This window comes from Thalassophryne amazonica, chromosome 9 (genome assembly GCF_902500255.1).
Source record: "Thalassophryne amazonica chromosome 9, fThaAma1.1, whole genome shotgun sequence".
NCBI classification, from domain to species: domain Eukaryota; kingdom Metazoa; phylum Chordata; class Actinopteri; order Batrachoidiformes; family Batrachoididae; genus Thalassophryne; species Thalassophryne amazonica.
Window position 1 is genome coordinate 108,391,206 of NC_047111.1, and position 21,702 is coordinate 108,412,907.

Genomic DNA, 21,702 nt, shown 5'->3' on the forward strand with positions numbered 1-21,702 from the left:
AACACATCAACTGGCCTAAAGAGAAATGGAGGAATATTTTGTGGACTGATGAGAGTAAAATTGTTCTTTTTGGGTCCAAGGGCTGCAGACAGTTTGTGAGACGACCCCCAAACTCTGAATTCAAGCCACAGTTCACAGTGAAGACAGTGAAGCATGGTGGTGCAAGCATCATGATATGGGCGTGTTTCTCCTACTATGGTGTTGGGCCTATATATAACATACCAGGTATCATGGATCAGTTTGGATCAGAGGTCATGTTGCCTTATACTGAAGAGGACATGCTGTTGAAATGGGTGTTTCAACAAGACAATGACCCCAAGCACACTAGTAAATGAGCAAAATCTTGGTTCCAAACCAACAAAATTAATGCCTCGCAGATGTGAAGAAATAATGATAATAGTGTTGAATGCTGAACTATAATCTACAAAGAGAAGATGGGGGTAGTTACCCTGTTGCTCCAGGTGGGTCAGAGTGGTGTGAAGGGAAGCAGTCACGGCATCCTCTGTTGACCTGTTGACCTTGTAAGGGAATTGGTATGGGTCTTGAGTGGGGGTTATGAATGACATGATGTGACTTCTAACCCGTTTTTCAAAACACTTCATCACCACCAGTGTGAGTGCAACAGGCCAGTAGTCATTGAAGCTGGAGAACTTCTTGGGCAGGGAGACTATGGTGGAGTTCTTCAGGCTTGACGGGACAGCAGACTGTGTCAGGGACCGGTTGAAGATTTTGGTGAAAATCCCAGCAAGCTGGTCTGCACAGTCTTTCAGCACCCATCTGGAGACATCATTGGGGCTCACTGCTTTGCGTGGGTTGACACCCCTCAGCGTGCATTTCACCTTGTGCTCCCCCACTGTGACGTTGCACATTGTCATTATGGAGTATTATGCATAGAATTTTTAACGGAAAAAAATTAATTTCATCCATTTTGGAATAAGGCTGTAACATAAAAAAATGTGGAAAAAGCAGAGCTGTGAATACTTTCTGGATGCACCAATCCAATCCAATCAATTTTTTTATATAGCGCCAAATCACAACAAACAGTTGCCCCAAGGCGCTTTATATTGTAAGGCAAGGCCATACAATAATTATGTAAAACCCCAACGGTCAAAACGACCCCCTGTGAGCAAGCACTTGGCTACAGTGGGAAGGAAAAACTCCCTTTTAACAGGAAGAAACCTCCAGCAGAACCAGGCTCAGGGAGGGGCAGTCTTCTGCTGGGACTGGTTGGGGCTGAGGGAGAGAACCAGGAAAAAGACATGCTGTGGAGGGGAGCAGAGATCGATCACTAATGATTAAATGCAGAGTGGTGCATACAGAGCAAAAAGAGAAAGAAACAGTGCATCATGGGAACCCCCCAGCAGTCTACGTCTATAGCAGCATAACTAAGGGATGGTTCAGGGTCACCTGATCCAGCCCTAACTATAAGCTTTAGCAAAAAGGAAAGTTTTAAGCCTAATCTTAAAAGTAGAGAGGGTGTCTGTCTCCCTGATCTGAATTGGGAGCTGGTTACACAGGAGAGGAGCCTGAAAGCTGAAGGCTCTGCCTCCCATTCTACTCTTACAAACCCTAGGAACTACAAGTAAGCCTGCAGTCTGAGAGCGAAGCACTCTATTGGGGTGATATGGTACTACAAGGTCCCTAAGATAAGATGGGACCTGATTATTCAAAACCTTATAAGTAAGAAGAAGAATTTTAAATTCTATTCTAGAATTAACAGGAAGCCAATGAAGAGAGGCCAATATGGGTGAGATATGCTCTCTCCTTCTAGTCCCCGTCAGTACTCTAGCTGCAGCATTTTGAATTAACTGAAGGCTTTTAGGGAACTTTTAGGACAACCTGATAATAATGAATTACAATAGTCCAGCCTAGAGGAAATAAATGCATGAATTAGTTTTTCAGCATCACTCTGAGACAAGACCTTTCTGATTTTAGAGATATTGCGTAAATGCAAAAAAGCAGTCCTACATATTTGTTTAATATGCGCTTTGAATGACATATCCTGATCAAAAATGACTCCAAGATTTCTCACAGTATTACTAGAGGTCAGGGTAATGCCATCCAGAGTAAGGATCTGGTTAGACACCATGTTTCTAAGATTTGTGGGGCCAAGTACAATAACTTCAGTTTTATCTGAGTTTAAAAGCAGGAAATTAGAGGTCATCCATGTCTTGCACCGTACAGATACAGGTGGAAAATATACTTACATAACTAAATCAATCTACCATGAGGTACATTTTGATGTTCATCTGTGTCAGGGCTACAGGCATTTATACACCAAGAAAGTCTCTTGACAAACTGACAATTATATCCACAGAAGATGGAAAGCCTTCAAAAACCGAAAGGCCATTAGTGCCATGCTTAGTCCCAGACTCTGCAGCGTGAAGCAGATGCAGATTACCTTCTCAAAACAAGTGTGGCACCCATTTACAGCTGGGTCACATCCAAATACATGGACAGATAGTGTGAATGGCAATCGACTCCAGGTCTTCAAATTAGTAGCCCAGTTTCATATCACACTGAGCTACCTGTTCTACGATCCACGTGGTGAGACATAAACACTCAACCAGTATTGGCAGTACCATGCAACTCCCACAGAGCTGCACTGCTTCTGTCTGAAAACTAACTCACCATAGGAGCTCCTCGTCGACCAATGATGTGTGGCTGGGGTTTGAGGCTCAGGGGCCGGTCCATCACACAGGGGCAGGTGAATGTAAGAGGAGCAAGATAGAGAGCCAAGAGGATGATGATGTAGATCAGCAACACCATCACCTGGAAATCTGGGACAAGGAAAGGGTTTATTTGTTTGGAGAAGCGCAACTCATCAACAGATGTACAGTGCATTTGGAAGGTATTCACAGAGCTTCACTTTTACCATATTTTGTTATGTTACAGCCTTATTCCAAAATGGATGACATTAAATTTTTTGTCATGTCCAAAATTTTTGCAAACTTATTACAAATAAATAAACTAAGAAATCATACGTAAATAAGTATTCACACCCTTTGCTCAATACTTTGTTGATGCACCTTTGGCAGCAATTACAGCCTCAAATCTTCCTGAATATGATGCCACAAACTTGGTGCACCTATCTTTGGGCAGTCATTTCAGTCATTTTCAGATCTCCCCAGAGATGTTTAATAGGATTCAGTTCTGTGTTCTGGCTGGGCCACTCAAGGACATTCACAGAGTTGTCCTGAAGCCACTCCTTTGATATCTTGGCTGTGTGCTTAGAGTCATTGTCCTGCTGAAAGATGAACCGTCGCCCCAGTCTGAAGTCAAGAGCGCTCTGGAGCAGGTTTTCATCCAGGATGTCTCTGTGCATTGCTGCATTCATCTTTCCTTCAATCCTGACTAGTCTCTCAGTTCCTGCTGCTGGAAAACATCCTCACAGCATGATGCTGCCACCACAATGCTTCACTGTAGGGATGGTGCCTGGTTTCCTACAAACATGATGTCTGGCATTCACTCCACAGAGTTCAATCTTTGTCTTATTAGACCAGAGAATTTTGTTTCTCATGGTCTGAGAGTCCTTCAGGTGCCTTTTGGCAAACTCCAGGTGGGCTGCCATGTGCCTTTTACTAAGGAGTGGCTTCCGTCTGGCCACTCTACCATACAGGCCTGATTGGTGGATTGCTGCAGAGATGGTTGTCCTTCTGAAAGGTTCTCCTCTCTCCACAGAGGACTGTTGGAGCTCTGACAGAGTGACCATCGGGTTCTTGGTCACCTCCCTGACTAAGGCCCTTCTCCCCTGATTGCTCAGTTTAGACGGGCGGTCAGCTTTAGGAAGAGTCCTTGTGGATCTGGACTTCTTCCAATTACAGAAGCATTCATTGGGACCTTCAAAGCAGCAGAAATGTTTCTATACCCTTCCCCAGATTTGTGCCATGAGACAATCCTGTCTCAGAGGTCTACAGACAATTCCTTTAACTTCATGTTTGGTTTGTGCTCTGACATGCACTGTCAACTGTGGGACCTTATATGTAGACAGATGTGTGTCTTGTGATCATGTCCAATCAACTGAATTTACCCCAGGTGGACTCCAATTAAGCTGTAGAAACATCTCAAGGATGATCAGTTGAAACAGGATGCACCTGAGATCAATTTTGAGCTTAATGGCAAAGACTGTGAATACTTATGTACATGTGATTTCTTATTTTTTATTACTATTATTTTTAATAAATTTGCAAACATCTAAAAAAAACTAAACAAAACCTTTTTTTCACACTGTGTAGAATTCTCAGAAAAAACATTTTGGTGTGAGGCTGTAATAAAACAAAATGTGGAAGAATTGAAGCGCCTTGAATACTTTCCGGATGCATGGTAACGACAATTTTCTTCCAGGCAGGTGGCTCTCAGACTCACTAGTTCTGTCCCTGTGGAACACCGATCCAGCCACCAACCAGCCGAGTGCTGTGACTGTTACCAGAGCACCAATGTGTAGGAAAGGCGCTGTGGACTGAGAACAAAACATACAACACTGAGGCTTTGCTCATGGTAATTCCAGGTATAAATTATTCACCAGGCAGACCTGATTGTGACGTTTTCGTTTTAGGTGAAGGTTTCTATATCTTGAACACTTTCACTGCACACAGATAGAGTTCTACACATCCAGGAAGGCAGTGGCTCTTACTCTTGATCCAGTCAAGGCAAGCCAAGTCTAATAACATGTGCTGGTGTTGCCTTATCCACAACAACACATAATCACCTTGGGTCTTGGTTGGCAACTGCCCAGGCAGACAACCGGTCCATCCACAACCTCTCAAAAGTAGCCATCCATCTGCTGCAGCCACACTGTAAATTTTGCAGAGTAAAATTTAATCTGCCTGAGCTACATTTAATCCTACTCCAAATATAGTTATATGAACTGTATGATAGAGTGAAATTAACTAATCATAGTACAAATTACTCTTATTGGCGCTGAACAACTTAATTTAGTACTGTGACAGAGATGATTTCATTCTATCATAGAGTATATTGCAGTTGGACCAAATATCGTACCGGTAGAGTAAATTTTACTCTATAAAATTTCTTGTGCAGGTGAAACATTGGCTTCCCCTTGGCCTTCTCTAGCTGGATGAGTCCTCAACACTAAGGCACCCATGCGCTTGATCATATCCAGAAGAATATGTCACGAGGCCAAAATTTTGCAGCTGATGTTCCCTATCAATGAAAGACACACTCCTCATCTGAATCTCACTGAGTATCTGTTCATATGACACAAAGTCATTTTAGCAGGACCCAAGAATCCTATGAAGAGACCTACTACCAAAGACATCCAGATATCGTGTTTGGTTACTGGTTAGCATCCAAGTCTCACAGTCATATATCAAAGTAAGACAGGAAGTACCAGGACCTCTGTCTAAAGGATTTTTTTTTACTCCTTAAGTTTTTTACTCCTTAAGTCCTTCAGCAGTGTCTCTCAATCTCAACGACTGACATGAATTCCAGCTGCTGAGATAAGTGAGTGTCTCTACAAGTTCTACACTTTCACCTCATACACATACACTTCTGATCGCCTAGTCCAGGGAGTCATTGAAAGCCTGGGCTCGTATCTGCAAAGCAACTCAAAGCCCTCTCAAAGAACTCCTAACTTAGTGTAAAATTTCCTGGCAAGGAATCTTAGCCTAAGAGTGAGCCAGGAGGTGTTCCAAGAGCAAGTCTGAGCAAGGAGGGGACAGAAACTTCTATCTTTGTAAGGAGGCAGTGTTGACCCCGTTGCTTGGTATGACGCAGTCCTCTAAGAGCTGTGATTGGTTGTTACGGAAAGGGGAGGAGAAATTAAAAAACAAATGCGCTCTGCCCTCCTAGTCATGAAAGGACAGTAAAATCAAGACGTATAATCATGAGGGCAACTTAGTGTTATGATGATGAAACTCAGCAAAATTAAATAAATCGGTACACAGCTTGAAAATGTCTGAACGTATGTCACTCACATGCTGAATAACTATTTATTAAAAATGTGTGTGTTGGGGAAAGTGTAATGCACGGACCCACAACAGGGGGCGCAAATGAACGGTCAATAGATAATCCAATAAATACAATTTATTGTAGCAAAAGTGCACAGCAGGTCAAATACTGTTTTTAGACAGTCAAATCACAAGATACAATGAGTGACATGTGGGCAGGCCCGAGGGTAGGAGACACCTATCCAGAGAAGAGCCGGGGCCCACCAGGTTCCGCCGGCAGAGATGTGGTGTCTCCTCCAGTGTTTTATGGGATGGGATGGTGATGAGATGATTTCTGACAGCTGTAGTCCTGGCTCCTGGGTGGTGACTGCGCCCTCTGGTGCCTGAAACCCGACAACAGGCAGGGCGCCCTCTGGCGTTAGCCAGCAGTACCTCCTCTTCGGGCGGCCCACACAACAGTGTGTGGGTGAGTTTATTTAGTAAGTTTACTGTGACTACATAATATAATTGTAAATATTTTAAAAATACATGCATGACACAAGAAAGTGAACAGAATTATTTCCATTGTGGGTCATTTAAAATCAAATGACAAAATAGAAGTAATAATAAATTAAAATAATATTAATAATACCAATAATAATAACAATAAAAATAATGATTAATATTAATAGTGTGTATATGATGACAAGAACCTAGACGATTTATAAATACATTAAGATAGCAGATTAACATAAAATAATTACTTACTGTAGAAAGAAAATGAGTGAGAGAAAAGGCTGGATGATGTAGTGAGAGTAAATCAGGAAGTAAAAGAGATTAGCAAGGAAGAAGTGAGGGCTGCTATGAAGAGTATGAAGAGTGGAAAGGCAGTTGGTCCAGATGACATTCCAATGGAGGCATGGAAATGTCTAGGAGAGATGGCAGTAGAGTTTCTAACCAGATTGTTTAATAAAATCTTGGAAAGTGAGAGGATACCTGAGGAGTGGAGACGAAGTGTGCTGGTTCCTATTTTCAAGAACAAGGGTGATGTGCAGAGCTGCAGTAACTACAGAGGCATAAAGCTGATCAGCCACAGCATGAAGTTATGGGAAAGAGTAGTAGAAGCTAGGCTTAGAAAACAGGTGAAGATCTGTGAGCAGCAATATGGTTTCATGCCGAGAAAGAGCACTACAGATGCAATGTTTGCTCTGAGAATACTGTTGGAAAAGTACAGAGAAGGACAGAAAGAGTTACATTGTGTGTTTGTGGACTTAGAAAAAGCTTATGATAGGGTGCCAAGAGAAGAGTTGTGGCATTGTATGAGGAAGTCTGGAGTGGCAGAGAAGTATGTTAGGGTAGTACAGGACATGTACAAGAATAGTGTGACAGCGGTGAGATGCGCAGTCGGAATGACAGACTCATTCAAGGTGGAAGTGGGATTACACCAAGGATCAGCTCTGAGTCCTTTCTTGTTTGCAGTGGTGATGGACAGGTTGACAGATGAGTTCAGACAGGAGTCCCCATGGACTATGATGTTTGCAGATGACATTGTGATCTGTAGTGAGAGTAGAGAGCAAGTTGAGTCTAGTCTGGAGAAGTGGAGATATGCTTTGGAGAGAAGGGGAATGAAAGTCAGTAGAAGCAAGACTGAGTACATGTGTGTGAATGAGAGGGAGCCCAGTGGAATAGTGCAGTCACAAGGAGTAGAAGTGGTGAAAGTAGATGAGTTTAAATATTTGGGGTCAACTGTTCAAAGTAATGTAGAGTGTGGTAGAGAGGTGAAGAAGAGAGTGCAGGCAGGGTGGAGTGGGTGGAGAAAGGTGGCAGGAGTGATTTGTGACTGAAGAATATCAGCAAGAGTGAAGGGGAAAGTTTACAAAACAGTAGTGAGACCAGCTATGTTGTATGGTTTAGAGACAGTGGCACTAACAAAAAGACAGGAGGCAGAGCTGGAGGTGGCAGAGCTGAAGATGTTGAGATTCTCTTTGGGAGTAACAAGAATGGACAAGATTAGGAATGAACATATCAGAGGGACAGCTCAGGTGGGATGGTTTGGAGACAAAGTCAGAGAGGCGAGATTGAGATGGTTTGGACATGTGCAGAGGAGGGACCCAGGGTATATAGGGAGAAGGATGCTGAGGATGGAGCCACCAGACAGGAGGAGAAGAGGGAGACCAAAGAGGAGGTTCATGGATGTGCTGAGAGAGGACATGCAGGTGGTTGGTGTGACAGAGGAAGATACAGAGGACAGGATGAGATGGAAACGATTGATCTGCTGTGGCAACCCCTAACGGGAACAGCCGAAAGACAAAGAAGAAGAAGGATTGCTAAAAAAAAGCAGTTTGAACATAATAGTTTTGAGTGTTTGTAGCGTCAACAGCAGATGCTGCTATTATCGTGAACACCCCCTTTTCTACTCATTTTCCCATACTGCCTTTTGGCATGTGTGTCTGTAAACACTCAAACCTTCAAAATTAGTGCATTACTTTAAAACTAAAACATATAGCTGATATTTTCACTTTGTAAAAATGACAGATTTCTATAACTTGTCCGGACTGAGTTTGTTTAAATTTTAAACATAAGTCAAAACTGCTTTGCTGTGCATGTCTCCTGCGACATGTCTGCAAGACTGCATGGCTGTGAAAATAAATGATCTTTACTTCTACTCTTCCTTTCTGTCTGGTAGCCCAGTCTCCTCTGCTGGCAGAGGATTGAGCTCTACCTCTCATAGCTGTCTGTCTGCTACAAAATATGCAACAGACAGGAACTAAAATGTATGATTTCATGCTTTACAAATGTTTTTAATTGTTAAGTTTTATTCACTATGCCCACAAAAAGATGTTAGTGGTCTAAAAGTTATCGGAACTAAATTTAGTATAAGTTAATTGGTCTGCTGATGGTTTTCAAAATTAGCTGAAAAGCTAATCTGCTCACAAAAAAAGTAATTTTTTGCTCATAAGTGGTTATCGGATTAGCGTAACTGTGCCAACCAGTGCTGAGCACAGATTTTCCAGTAACACCATCCAAGTGACTTGTTTGTGCCTGTCAGTGTATGGTGTTCCAGCTTGCATCTTACACCCTGCCACTGTGTACTCGAATGCTGCGGGCGCGACGTGAAGACAGCAGCGACAGGTTGCAATGTAATCCCTATGGAACAACGCGTTTTGGAGCCAAGTCACGCAGCGCGACGCGATGGACGCGAATGAAGCGACGTGAGTGAAGCGATTTTGAGCAACTGGCGCATTTGTGGCACGATATTGCGTCGCATCACATCGTGTTGCCCTTCTCCCCAAGTTGAAAATCTGAACTTTTTCGTCTCATCGCGCCGCGATGACCTTTCAGGGACTGAATATGTAGTGACGTGGAGATGTCTGGAGTTTGACTGAAGATGTGAACATGTCCTGTATCTGGTAGCAGCCTGTGAACAGGACTTATGTCTCTTTTGTCCTTTATTTCACAATTATGACAGAGTTTTTGGAGCGAGCAGCAGTCCTGCAGCAGCGGGAGCGGAGTTTCTTTTTATTTTTATTTTACGTGCGAGCATGAGCAAATCGTCCATGGAGATTATTTTACTTATTAACTACACAGATGTATAATAAAACAAATGGTGACTGGTTTCTAAACACAATTATGACAGAGCTTTTTGGGGGAAGAGCGAGGAGCAGCCCCACAGCAAGCAGCGGAAGAAGAAGAATTACTTACTGTAGATCAAGCCAGTAGTGTGTTACTGACTCACTGTCATATATCCCACCTTCCTCTGTGTTTTCTCCTTTGTTTAAGGCACTCTTAGGCTTCCTAAAAGTTCTCCTCCCTCCTCTACCAGTTTGGCACCTTAGGAGCTCTCTTAAGGCCTATGGTGTGCGAACAACTTTCATCTTACTAAGGGAAACTTCTAAGAAATGTCTAAGGATTCGAGGAATTCTAAGATTTTTCTTAGAATAATGTCATTAGGAGCTGTTTTAGCCTTAGGCTGCTTCGTAGATACGAGCCCTGGTTCTTAGTCTTGTTCCAGAACAATCACAAACCCAGACATGACTCCTCACTCAGCTTCTCAAGTGAAAAAAAAAAAATCCCATTTGGCTTCTATACACAAACCTGCAGTGACACCAGAAGGATGCTCCATTCATCCCCCCATAAGTCATTAATACAGATGATGCCAGAGATGGTGGTGAGCAGCGTCGCCAACACTCCAATCTGTGGAAATAAGACACATTTAGGTTAAAGTGTGATCACATTTGTTTGATTCTCGAATTTAATTTGCACTGTGTTGTTCACAGCACCTTGTGAAGCCAGTAGAGGTTGAGCTGTTGTCCCAAGGATATGTGGAAAAATGCTAAAATCTGAAAACAAAAGATAAATCAATGGATGTATGCAGCATATCTTAGCACATGAAGAAGAATGCTTGCAAACATTTAAAGCCTGTGTCACCATTAAGAATGTTACATAGCTGAACCCCACAGAGGTGGATGTGATGATGGAGATGGTCTCATCCTTCCATTCTCCAGAGCGGTTATATATGGACCTGCAGTACAAACAGGCAGGGGATGAATGACAGCAAAATCCATTTATTCTTACCAGGAGAGGTCAAATGTGACTCGAATCTCAGCATATAACAGTCACATCCTTATCAATATTTACACTTACAGTCACACGGACTCACCAGGTGAACTCGTTAAAATCATTTTGAGCCACCAACCAGAAGTAGATCCAGAAGAGAAGGAGAAGGAATGAGCCACACAAAATGGTAAACCATGTACATTCCCACTGAAAAGAAACACAGCCAAAAAAGAACTTCTTACTCTATCTTTTCCCAAGTGTGCAGTGTTAAAGAGCGAAACCAAAGGCGCTCGCAGTGTGCTGCTGGCTCTGTTTGCTGCCGTATCACCTCCCTCTGAAATCATATGTAGCCCTAAGGGATCCAAACATTTATCCAGATCTGCTTCATTGTTTGTTTGTTTGTCAGCAGGGTTACACTGAAACCTCAAGGCATGTTTTCATGAAAGTTGGAGAAATGGCGCACACATCAAGGGGGTGCATCACTCTGTTTAATATAGCGAGATAAGGCTTTATTTTCTATAAATAAAAACCGTCATTGATTTCTAAGGAAATATTGCATGGATGTTTTTTGAAAAAAATCTGTCATATTTATACTGATAATATCAATAAAAGCATATCACTGTAAGGATATACATATATATATATATATATATATATATATATATATATATATATATATATACGAGGGCTGTCCGTAAAGTATAGGTCCTTTTTATTTTTTTCTAAAACTATATGGATTTCATTCATATGTTTTTACGTCAGACATGCTTGAACCCTCGTGCGCATGCGTGAGTTTTTCCACGCCTGTCGGTGACGTCATTCGCCTGTGAGCACTCCTTGTGGGAGGAGTCGTCCAGCCCCTCGTCGGAATTCCTTTGTCTGAGAAGTTGCTGAGAGACTGGCGCTTTGTTTGATCAAAATTTTTTCTAAACCTGTGAGACACATCGAAGTGGACATGGTTCGAAAAATTAAGCTGGTCTTCAGTGAAAATTTTAACAGCTGATGAGAGATTTTGAGGTGATTCTGTCGCTTTAAGGACTTTTCACGGTGCGAGACGTCGCGCAGCGCTCTCAGGCGGCGTCATCAGCCTGTTTCAAGCTTAAAACCTCCACATTTCAGGCTTTATTGATCCAGGACGTCGTGAGAGAACAGAGAAGTTTCAGAAGAAGTCGGTTTCAGCATTTTATCCGGATATTCCACTGTTAAAGGAGATTTTTTTAATGAAAGACGTGCAGGCGGATTGCAGCGTCGGCTCGCAGCCGCCGCGACGCTCCGCCACAGGAAAAACACCTCTGTTGGAAGCCTTGAGGACAAGTTGGAACATCTCCAGCTGATAAACAATTTCTCATATACTCACTCCACTGAAAGCCATCAAAAGCCGCCTGGATTTTACAAATGGTTATCAACACGGAGGTGTTTTTCCTGTGCCGCCGCGCCGCGTCGGCTGCGTCCCGACGCGCGGACCCGTCCGCACGTCTTTCATTAAAAAAATCTCCTTTAACAGTGGAATATCCAGATAAAATGCTGAAACCGACTTCTTCTGAAACTTCTCTGTTCTCTCACGACGTCCTGGATCAATAGAGCCTGAAATGTGGAGGTTTTAAGATTGAAACAGGCTGATGACGCTGCCTGAGAGCGCAGCGCGACATCTCGCACCGTGAAAAGTCCTTAAAGCGACAGAATCACCTCAAAATCTCTCATCAGCTGTTAAAATTTTCACTGAAAACCAGCTTAATTTTTCGAACCATGTCCACTTCGATGTGTCTCACAGGTTTAGAAAAAATTTTGATCAAACAAAGCGCCAGTCTCTCAGCAATTTCTCAGACAAAGGAATTCCGACGAGGGGCTGGACGACTCCTCCCACAAGGAGTGCTCACAGGCGCATGACGTCACCGACAGGCATGGAAAAACTCACGCATGCGCACGAGGGTGCAAGCATGTCTGACGTAAAAACATATGAATGAAATCCATATAGTTTTTGAAAAAAATAAAAAGGACCTATACTTTACGGACAGCCCTCGTATATATATATATATATATATATATAATTATTTTGTAGCATTTTCTCTGCAAGTTGTCTGATGGAAACGACTCTCATCGCTTCCTGAATCACAGAGGACCGCTCCAGCAGTGCCGTTCACGCGCACTCTGAATGAGTTGGAAAAAGCATTTGAAGCCGTCTAAAAAGGTAATTATTTGTCATGTTTATATTGTCATGGCTTGGCAAAACAGTTCCATGTTCTTTCCTTCTTGTCTGCAGCTGTTAAAATATGTTTATGATAGATTTAACATCTCCTTATGATCATTCAGATGAGCTGCCGTGTCGCTGGTAAAACTCAATTTGTGACCGTAAAATCCAGCATTAATGTCCACAAATCATTTATTTATCATTTTCTTAAAAAGAAGACCTGAAAGTTTAGCTACAATTTGCCAGAAGGCACATGTGAGATGCAAGCCTAGATTTGATATTTTGGTGAAAGAAAACCCTCCTCCGTACCACTTCATTGTGAAGCTGTATAACTGGGGATACAAAATGCAAAACATGCACTGTGCACAATTTCTCCAATCACAGCCACAGAAGCCTGTAACTTCTTCTGGGTTGTCTGGGTGTCTTGGTGGCTTTGCTCACTCTTCTCCTTCTCGCACAGTCACTCAGTTTTTGAAAACTGTCTAGGCCACACAGAGTTACCATAGAATGCCATACGGTTTGTATTTCTTCATAACTGATGTAAATAAAGTCCGAGACATATTCAGTGACTTGGAAATGTTCATGTGTTTATCCCCTGATTTGTCTGAAGAAAACTGGCAATAAAACTGATTATTTACAGGTATTATACCAAAGGGGCTGATTACTTATGCAACCCATCATCTTGGATTTTATATTTTTAATTAATTTATATCAAGTTGTAGAGATTTACTTTCAGTTTGAGTCTCAGGAAGATAATTTAGATATTTTTATATTGAGAAGCCTGATTTACATTTTGTATTTGAAATGCCATAAACAAATTAAAATGCGTGAAATACCAACAGGTATGAATACTTTTGCAAGCCACTGTAAATTAAAGTTGGGTTAGCATTAAAATGAAAGCACTGATGTCATCATTTAACACTGACCCCATTAGTTGTGTAATATCCTGTCCTAAGCTGCAGCTGTAAACTAAGTAATAAAGCCAAATGTCCAAAAGCTGAGCAAATGAAGCAGAACAGCTCTCTTGCTGTTGCTCTGCTGTTTTGTAACTGTTTTATCTAATTGTTATCTGTCTTGTGGCTACCATTCAATTTACATTAAACCATTTTCTCTGCACCCTGCTTTCAAAACGCAAATCTTTTTTTTTTTTTTTTTGAGCAGCTCACGATCAGGAGGCTGGCTACCAGTATGATTCCCAGTATTGGAACCTGTCTGTGTCCTTGGCCAGTACACTTCATCTACATTGTCCCAGTCATCTAGGTGTAAATGAGAACCGGTCTTGACTGGGGAAGTAACCTGTGATGGCCTGGTGTCCTTCCAGGGGCATCGTAGACTGATCATAGAATCCGGGGATAAACACAGGCACCTATAGGCCTGAGGGCCTATACAGGACTAAAAGAAACGCTCACACATCTGAACAGCTACATATTTCAATCTATGGAGGTGGATTTATTTGTCAAGGACCAACATCAATCAAAGTACGTAAAAGGCATCAGAGGGCTGATGTAAACCATGCGCACACTCTGCACACTGGGATATGTCCAGTTCCATTTGTTCAAGTTAGGAATCAATCACAAATATTTTGCTGATTAAAATAAACTTGAAATCATCTTTGTTGCCCTACTGGTTGCAAGTTATAGCAGAAAATATGCTTTTTGCACCATGTTTTTGTTGACCTTGACCTTTCTCAGACCCTCCGAAAGTTAATCATCTTGAGAAATTTGCTCAAGTAATATTCTCACCATCCATTCATTTATTGCCTATAGACACTTATTCCAATTAAGGGCCATAGGGGAGCCGAAGCCTATCCCAGTGGCCATTGGGCGAGAGGCGGGGTACACCCTGTGTTGTGAAAGTGTAGGAACACGGACCCACAACAGGGGGCGCAAATGAACGGACAATGGAGGAAGTCAAATAACAACACTTTACTGTTGTGAATGAGCACAACAAACACGGCAGGTCACAATAGTATGCAATGAAGTCAATGTACAGAACGTGTCATGTGGGCAGGCTCGAAGATAAGAGACGTCTGTCCAAAGCAGAACCGGAACCACACGATTTCCTCCGCCACCGAACCCCGGGAATACTGGAGCCGCCAAGTCCCGAACTCCCAGGTGGTCACTGCCTCCGCTTGTCGGATCTGGTACTGCTGGCGAGGAACAAAAACAGTTAGATGTAGGTGGGTTTACACCCAGCAACACGTATGGTGGGAAAATCCACCTCCACCTCTCATCAAAAAAAGCTGGTAAATGCAGGAGTATGGTTACTTATCAACAGGTAGGAGAAAAGTCCAACTCGGTCTCCAGCTGCAAGCACTCACTCTGCTGTCAAAAACACAAAGCAACAATATTCTGCTGTCAGAAAGATAAGTCAATCGGCTGAGCTCGTTACCTCCTAAGAATAGCGATATCTCGGCAACGAGGTGGAGATGTCGTCTTGCTGATATACTACTGAAGATCAGATGATTGGTGACAGCTGTCGTAGGTGATAAGTGACAGCTGTCACCCTGGCTGCTCCCGTGAGGCGGCAGCGCCCTCCTGTGCCTGGAGCCCGCACTCCAGGCAGGGTGCCCTCTGGTGGTGGTGGGCCAGCAGTACCTCCTCTTCAGCGGCCCACACAACACCCTGGACAGGATACTAGTCTATTGCAAGGCCGCATATGGACAAACAAACACATTCACACCACGTTTTGTGGAAATCTGCTCATCCATTTTTTAGTTCACAGGACAGGACAGGATTAATCATGGATTTTTATTCTAATTCAAGGCAGAGCCTCCTTATGACCTTCCGCTGAACATTCTCTGTCTTAGCTTGTTGGGCCAGTGTCCAGAGGAGATCCTGTGAGGCCGTCAAGGACTTTTCCCTACAGTAGATAATAGGAGTATTAGCTAATGCCATGTGAGGGGAGGTGAAGAATATGATAGGCTAGTTACCAGATACCACTGAGCATTGACCAGCTTTATACCAAACAGTGCTGGGATCAGCTCCAGCACCACCAAACAACTGAATTCTTAAGGGACTTTTTGGCTGCCCATGTTGAATGAATAAATAAATAAATTGACTGCTTTCAATTACTACAGTAAGTCAAATTACATCCTGAAATAGGAGTGTTTTGTGGTTCTGAGCATCCCAGCAACTGGACCAGGACAAGGGGATGTCCACATATTACCAGGGTGCAACAGGTCTATATATCAGACCTTGGGATGGATTGGTGTTCCTGTCTGGGAGGATGGTTTCCAATCAGGATCCAGGGCTGGTCCATAATGTAGTAGATGCAGCAATGCATGACACCAGCACAAGCACCCAGATCAGATCTGGATGTCCCCAGTTTGAAAGAGATTTACACAGATCCTTCAGAAAATTCTTAGCCTCCACAAGTGAATATGCAGATTATATAAAACACCAAAGTTTGAACACATAATGTTTGATATTTAATATACCAAACTCAATTTATTTTGTTCATTTTTAAATTACACTGAACAAAAATATAAATGCAACAATTCTGTTTTTGCTCCCATTTTTCATGAGCTGAACTCAAAGATCTAAAGCATTTTTTATATGAACAAAAGACCTATTTCTCTCAAATATTGTTCACAAATCTGTCTAAATCTGTGTTAGTGAGCACTTCTCCTTTGCCGAGATAATCCATCCCACCTCACACATGTGGCATAATAAGATGCTGATGAGACAGCATGATTATTGCACAGGTTCAAAATAATGTATTCAAAATAATAGCAGTGTGTTCAAAAAAGTGAGTTAAGCTCAAAATCCTTAAAACGGCTTTTATTTCCATACACACAAATGCATTGGGAACACTGCGCATTCTATTCTAAATAAAACATCAAATTTATCATTACTTTACAGAAAGTGAAGAAAAAGAAATATTAAGCTGTTCAAAAAAAAGCAGTGTCTGCATTTTCCTTTCTGTAACCCTTATTTAAGGACAAAGCCAGCAAATGTTGTAGACGCTGGTTGTTGTGCATGTCTCTCTGAAAATCTGAGTAAAACAATTTGTTCCAAACATTGTTCAGAACAGAGTACTTTCATTAAAAAGTTGATTAGAGAGGGAAAAACATATTAAGAAGTGCAGAAAATAATAGGCTGCTGAGCTAAAATGATCTCAAATGCATTAAAATGGCAACAAAACCAGAAAGACGTGGAAGAAAAAGGAAATCCTTCATTCAAATGGATCAAAGAATAACCAGAATGACAAAGACTTAGACAATGATCAGCTCCAGGTAGATCAAAGAAGGTCTAAAGTTACCTGTGAGTACTGTAACAATTAGAAGATGCATATGTGAAGCCAAGCTTTGGGCAAGAAACCACCACAAAGTCCCATTGTTGAAAATTGATGTGCTGAAGAGGTTACAACTCGCCAATGGACACACTGACTGGCCTAAAGAGAAATGGTCCAACATTTTGTGGACTGATGAAAGCAAGACTGTTCTTTTTGGGCAAGGGGCCACAGACAGTTTGTCAGATGACCCCAAAAACTGAATTCAAGCCACAGTACACTGTGAAGACAGTGAAGCATGGCAGACCAAGCATCAAGATATGGGCATGGTGTCGGAACTATTTATTGCATACTAGGGATCCTAAATCAGTTTGAATACATCAAAATACTTGAAGCGGTCATGTTGCCTTATGCCAAATAGGAAATGCCCTTGAAGTCGGTGTTTCAACAAGAAAACAAAACCAAACACACCAGCAAGGGAGCAGCATCTTAGTTCCAGACCAAAAAGATGAATGTTATGGAGTGGCCAGCCCAATCCCAGGACCTTAATCCAACAGAAAATTTATGGGGTGACATCAAAAATGCTATTTCTGAGACAAAACCAAGAAATGCAGAGGAACTATGGAATGTAGTCAAATGGTCCTGGGCTGGAATACTTGTTCACAGGTGCCAAAAGTTGGTCGACTCCATGCAGCACAGATGTGAAGCAGTTCTCAGAAACAGAGGTAACACAAGTAAATAATTTGAGAGGAGACTTGAACTTCAAAAAGAATAGAAGTCAAACTCGTAAGAGAAGGATGTGTGTATCAACTGTGGGGTGGAAGCTGTAGCTCAAACAGAGCAACAATATAAATCATTTTAAAATAATGTACAAAAGAATCTATCTTAAGTAGTTATATGGTTCACTAAAGTCTTTAAAATGGTAAAAGAAATTGATGAGTACCAGTACCTGTGATTCATTGTGAGTGTTTTCGTATTACTGTTTGAAGTCTGATAGTAACGTTTTGTTTTTAATATTGACACGGTATAAGTGGGTTTGGGCATTTAAAAGCTAGATAGCTTTAACCTCATTGCTCAGCTCAACCTTTTTTTTCAGTATTTTATGTACACAGCAAATTTTGCTGAGTAAAATTGACTCTGCCAAAATAACATTTGGTCCCAGTCTGAATAGAGTAAAATACACTCTATTAGAGCCCTTTTCAAAGTACTCACTATCGGCTGAAATTTTGCTGATAGAACGCCGATAATTTCTCATAAACAGAACATGACCCCATTCAACTGAGAGCTGCTTACACCCCTACTTAAATGTGTTCATCACTGGCCCCCGTAGTTCGCCGTCACACTGCACTGATCGGCTGACAAAAGCATACAGGTAAGTTTATAAGGATGTTGTTTGTAATAACTTTGCGATTACATTCACCCCACATTTCTCCCGTTTCAGTTCAACTCAGTTTGATTAACTCAGTTTATGTAGTAATGTGTCAAATGTGCTTCACTGAGTCGGTCACGCTTTTTATTAAGCTCACGTTGTGTAGACCTTATTTCTAGCATGAAAAACCTTCGTTTACTGCTAAGAGGTTGAAACATTCAGATTCACTGGTCATCCGGAAGGGTTCTGGGAATTACTGCCGTTCGCCATTAACCCTCTGGGGCCGACGCCGTTGTATACGACGGCATCGGCCCAAGCTTTACTAAATTGTAAATAGCTTTTTAATATGAGATAGAAACTTACTCTTTTTTTTTTGCTGAAAAGTTAACTCCGCGGACTTTCGATCCACTGTCGGCCATCTTGGTACTCCTCATAGAAGATGTGTGATGACGTGCGCAATGTGATTGTCCAATCGGAATTGGTTCTCCATCACATGGTGTTCCAAAATCCAATCATAGGGCAGATTTACCTCAAATGATATGGCAAAGATCATTTTTGACTGTAGTGCAGTTTTAAGCAGAAACGAGGTGATAATCTGTGAACCGCGGCTAATGACACATGTTCACTGAAGGCAGGGCAGACCAGTTTTTATGTGGGACCCTTTGGTCTGCAACACCGGTCGTGGATCAGTACAGCAGAGACTCGAACCATCATGGACTTTTCTTCAGCTAGGACTATGAATTAAATTATTTTCAGACGTATTCATAAGACTAAAGATAAAACAGACAGGTAAGACTATATTATTTTCTCCTTGTGTGAATGGTTTTAATATTTAATAATAATGTGTTACGGTACTAACGTACAGTACACTAACTTTATTCAAGAAGGAAACAATATTTACTTTAAAATAGCTAATATTTTCAGCCCCTTGTGACATTTTTCAGATTTGAATATATCTGTTTCTCAGAAATAAAGAAATAAAAAAATCCACACCATTGCTTTTTTTCTGATGTCACAGATAGTAAAACAGTTTTTTTTTAATCAGATGATTAGGCCAAAGAGCTGGCAAAAAAGTAACACCTGCATGCCGAAATCACCTGCAGTAAAACAAAAACTTTGTTTGAAAACAGCTCGACCTCCGCTGTGTTTACAATTGATTTGAGCTTGAATCAGCAGGTGCCGTTCTGGTGATGACATAGCAACAATATGGTCGCGGCTGAGGTCTGAAATAGAGTGCAGGCTTCAGACAGCTGTTTGGCCCGTTCTGTTGAAAATATCAACATTTCATCATTTTTAGTGATTATTTATGCACATTTTTTGGTGTCACCCAGTGGTGGGCACACTTCCGATAATAGATAATTATCGAAGATAATGTTTTCATTATCGGATTATCTTTTTAGATAACTTTCAAAACCATTATCGGACCAATTATCTTCCGATTAACGTTTGTCTGGTAACTTTTAGACCGACAAACAAAGCAAACAAAGCTGATCAGCGACAAGCATTTTTAAAATTTAAAATCAGTTCAGCACCTACCTGTTAAAAGTTTTGTAACAGATGGACAGTTATACCCTCTGCTAACAGAAGAGAGCTGTTTCTATGAAAAGCATCTCTATCCTCTATAGACAAAGGCGAAATGACCAAAACAAAAAAAAGTAATTTCTTTTAACACCATACCAATATGCTGGCAATATCACCTAAGTCATCCAGAGGCATACATTTTTAACTTATGGTTCAAATTTTAACCAAACTAATTTTGGACAAGTTATTTAAAATTACTGTCATGTCTGAAGTTTTATAAAGTGAAAATATCAGATATATGTTTTAATTTTAAAGTAATGTGCTAATTTTTAAGGTTTTGTGAGCACATGCTGTGCCCAGCAGTGCATTATGGGTAGGATGATGTAATCTCAGTACGATCACGACAGGACAATTGCATTTCAGACACTCTGTTCAGGCTCCACGGACAACAGCATTAAACTCTAGTGCCTAAAACCCTCGTGAATATATTCTCTGGGTTTATAGACATTGTTATTGTATTTGTGTTTGTTAAATTCCAAGCATTATTCAACATTAAAAGATATATGCTATATTTTAACTTTGTACAAATGACAGAATTGACATTAATGGAGTTATTCTATCGGTATTATTGTTATTTATAAATCAAAACCATAAGTCAGCATGACTTTATTTTTCAAGACCTCCGCCTGACCGGAGAGTTGTGATTGATAGAGAGCTGGCTTTATGGCTGCTCTCAGAGTGCCTCTGTGCTGGGAGCTCTGTAGTAAACAAGCTCTTCCAGCAGGAGCAGAATGCTCAAAGACAAAAGTGTGGTCTCATTGTTTGGGTCTGTTGTTACTTTTAATATTACTACAAGCTATTGTGGCATTAAAACTTAAATTTGTTTTATTAGTAGTTGTAAATGTACCAGAGACAATATTGGAATTTATCTGTTATTCGTTATCTGTAACTTCCGATACATTTTTGGGTGGTTTATTGTTTTATCTTTATCGAAGATAACTTTTCAGTTATCTGATTATCTGTTATCGAAGTTAATTTTTTGGTTACCTGTGCCCACCACTGGGTCACCTACACTTTAACCAAACTGAGTAAACCAAATGAAGTACAAAAACACCTAAATCAATACCACTGACAACACTGTTAAACTAAAATGAACCATAATACAAACATTTAAAACTCCAAAACCCTGTACTCCCATGGTGCATTGCAGCACAACGTTCACTGTTTACTGGTTAGTTAAAATCACTAATTTCTCAAAAAATATTTGTCCTATCATCTTTCCATTTTCGCAGTGTTCATCCTTGACCCAAGATACATAAGCATGCCAAACGGCATCTGTGTAAAATTTGGTGATTTTACCATGAACCTCACAATCATTTCGATATTTTACATGTTAGTCCTGCAAAAGAAAATATTCTTTCACTATTTTATAACATAGTCCAATATGCAACACACTTGGTGCACTGACACATTCCTATGAAGGTGTGACATAAGGTCACTGCCTTGATGACACTCAAAGTTGGAATGATATGAGTTTTTATGAATACAGTAGTTGTATAAGTATTCATAATATGGAGTCAAAATGTTAGTTTTGCTGTGTTTCTGGGTGAGGATGTGAACTTCCTGAAAGATCCTCCACAGATGTTTTTGAGAATATTAAATGTTGGTTATAAAACACAGAGAAGTACTGTGGATCAGCTACAGCGTAAATACAAAGTATAAATGTTAGATTCTTCCCTCTTGTTAAAAGCGTCGTGTGTCTTGGCACTCTGTGTGGTTATGCAGACAGATAAAAGAGGCAGCTGTGTTTGTACTTTTCTGTTTTTCCCCTTTTACTCACCACATCATCTGAGTCCGGCTCACATAATCAGTAAACAGACTAATTTATGGCTGAACCACTAGCGCTTTGTATTAAAAAATGGTGGGTGTCCAACACAGCTGGGTGT

General features: G+C 41.2%; 1 protein-coding gene and 1 long non-coding RNA gene across 3 annotated transcripts in view; one reads left to right on the plus strand and one right to left on the minus strand.

Annotated features, from left to right (window-relative positions):
* The window catches only part of gdpd5a (glycerophosphodiester phosphodiesterase domain containing 5a), a 94,388-nt gene that overhangs the window by 32,928 nt on the left and 39,758 nt on the right, over positions 1–21,702 (minus strand). For both annotated transcript variants that reach the window (XM_034178947.1, XM_034178946.1), the window contains exons 3-8: positions 10,549–10,652; positions 10,317–10,410; positions 10,169–10,228; positions 9,984–10,082; positions 4,366–4,459; positions 2,632–2,780 (exon numbers count right to left, since the gene is read on the minus strand). In XM_034178947.1, coding sequence (XP_034034838.1) covers positions 2,632–2,780; positions 4,366–4,459; positions 9,984–10,082; positions 10,169–10,228; positions 10,317–10,410; positions 10,549–10,652 — 600 coding nt within the window. The remainder of the gene's footprint in view (positions 1–2,631; positions 2,781–4,365; positions 4,460–9,983; positions 10,083–10,168; positions 10,229–10,316; positions 10,411–10,548; positions 10,653–21,702) is intronic.
* Positions 206–17,442, plus strand: LOC117517790. Its single transcript, XR_004562834.1, has 3 exons — positions 206–238; positions 3,311–3,313; positions 17,341–17,442. It is a non-coding gene; the product is annotated as an uncharacterized LOC117517790 (long non-coding RNA).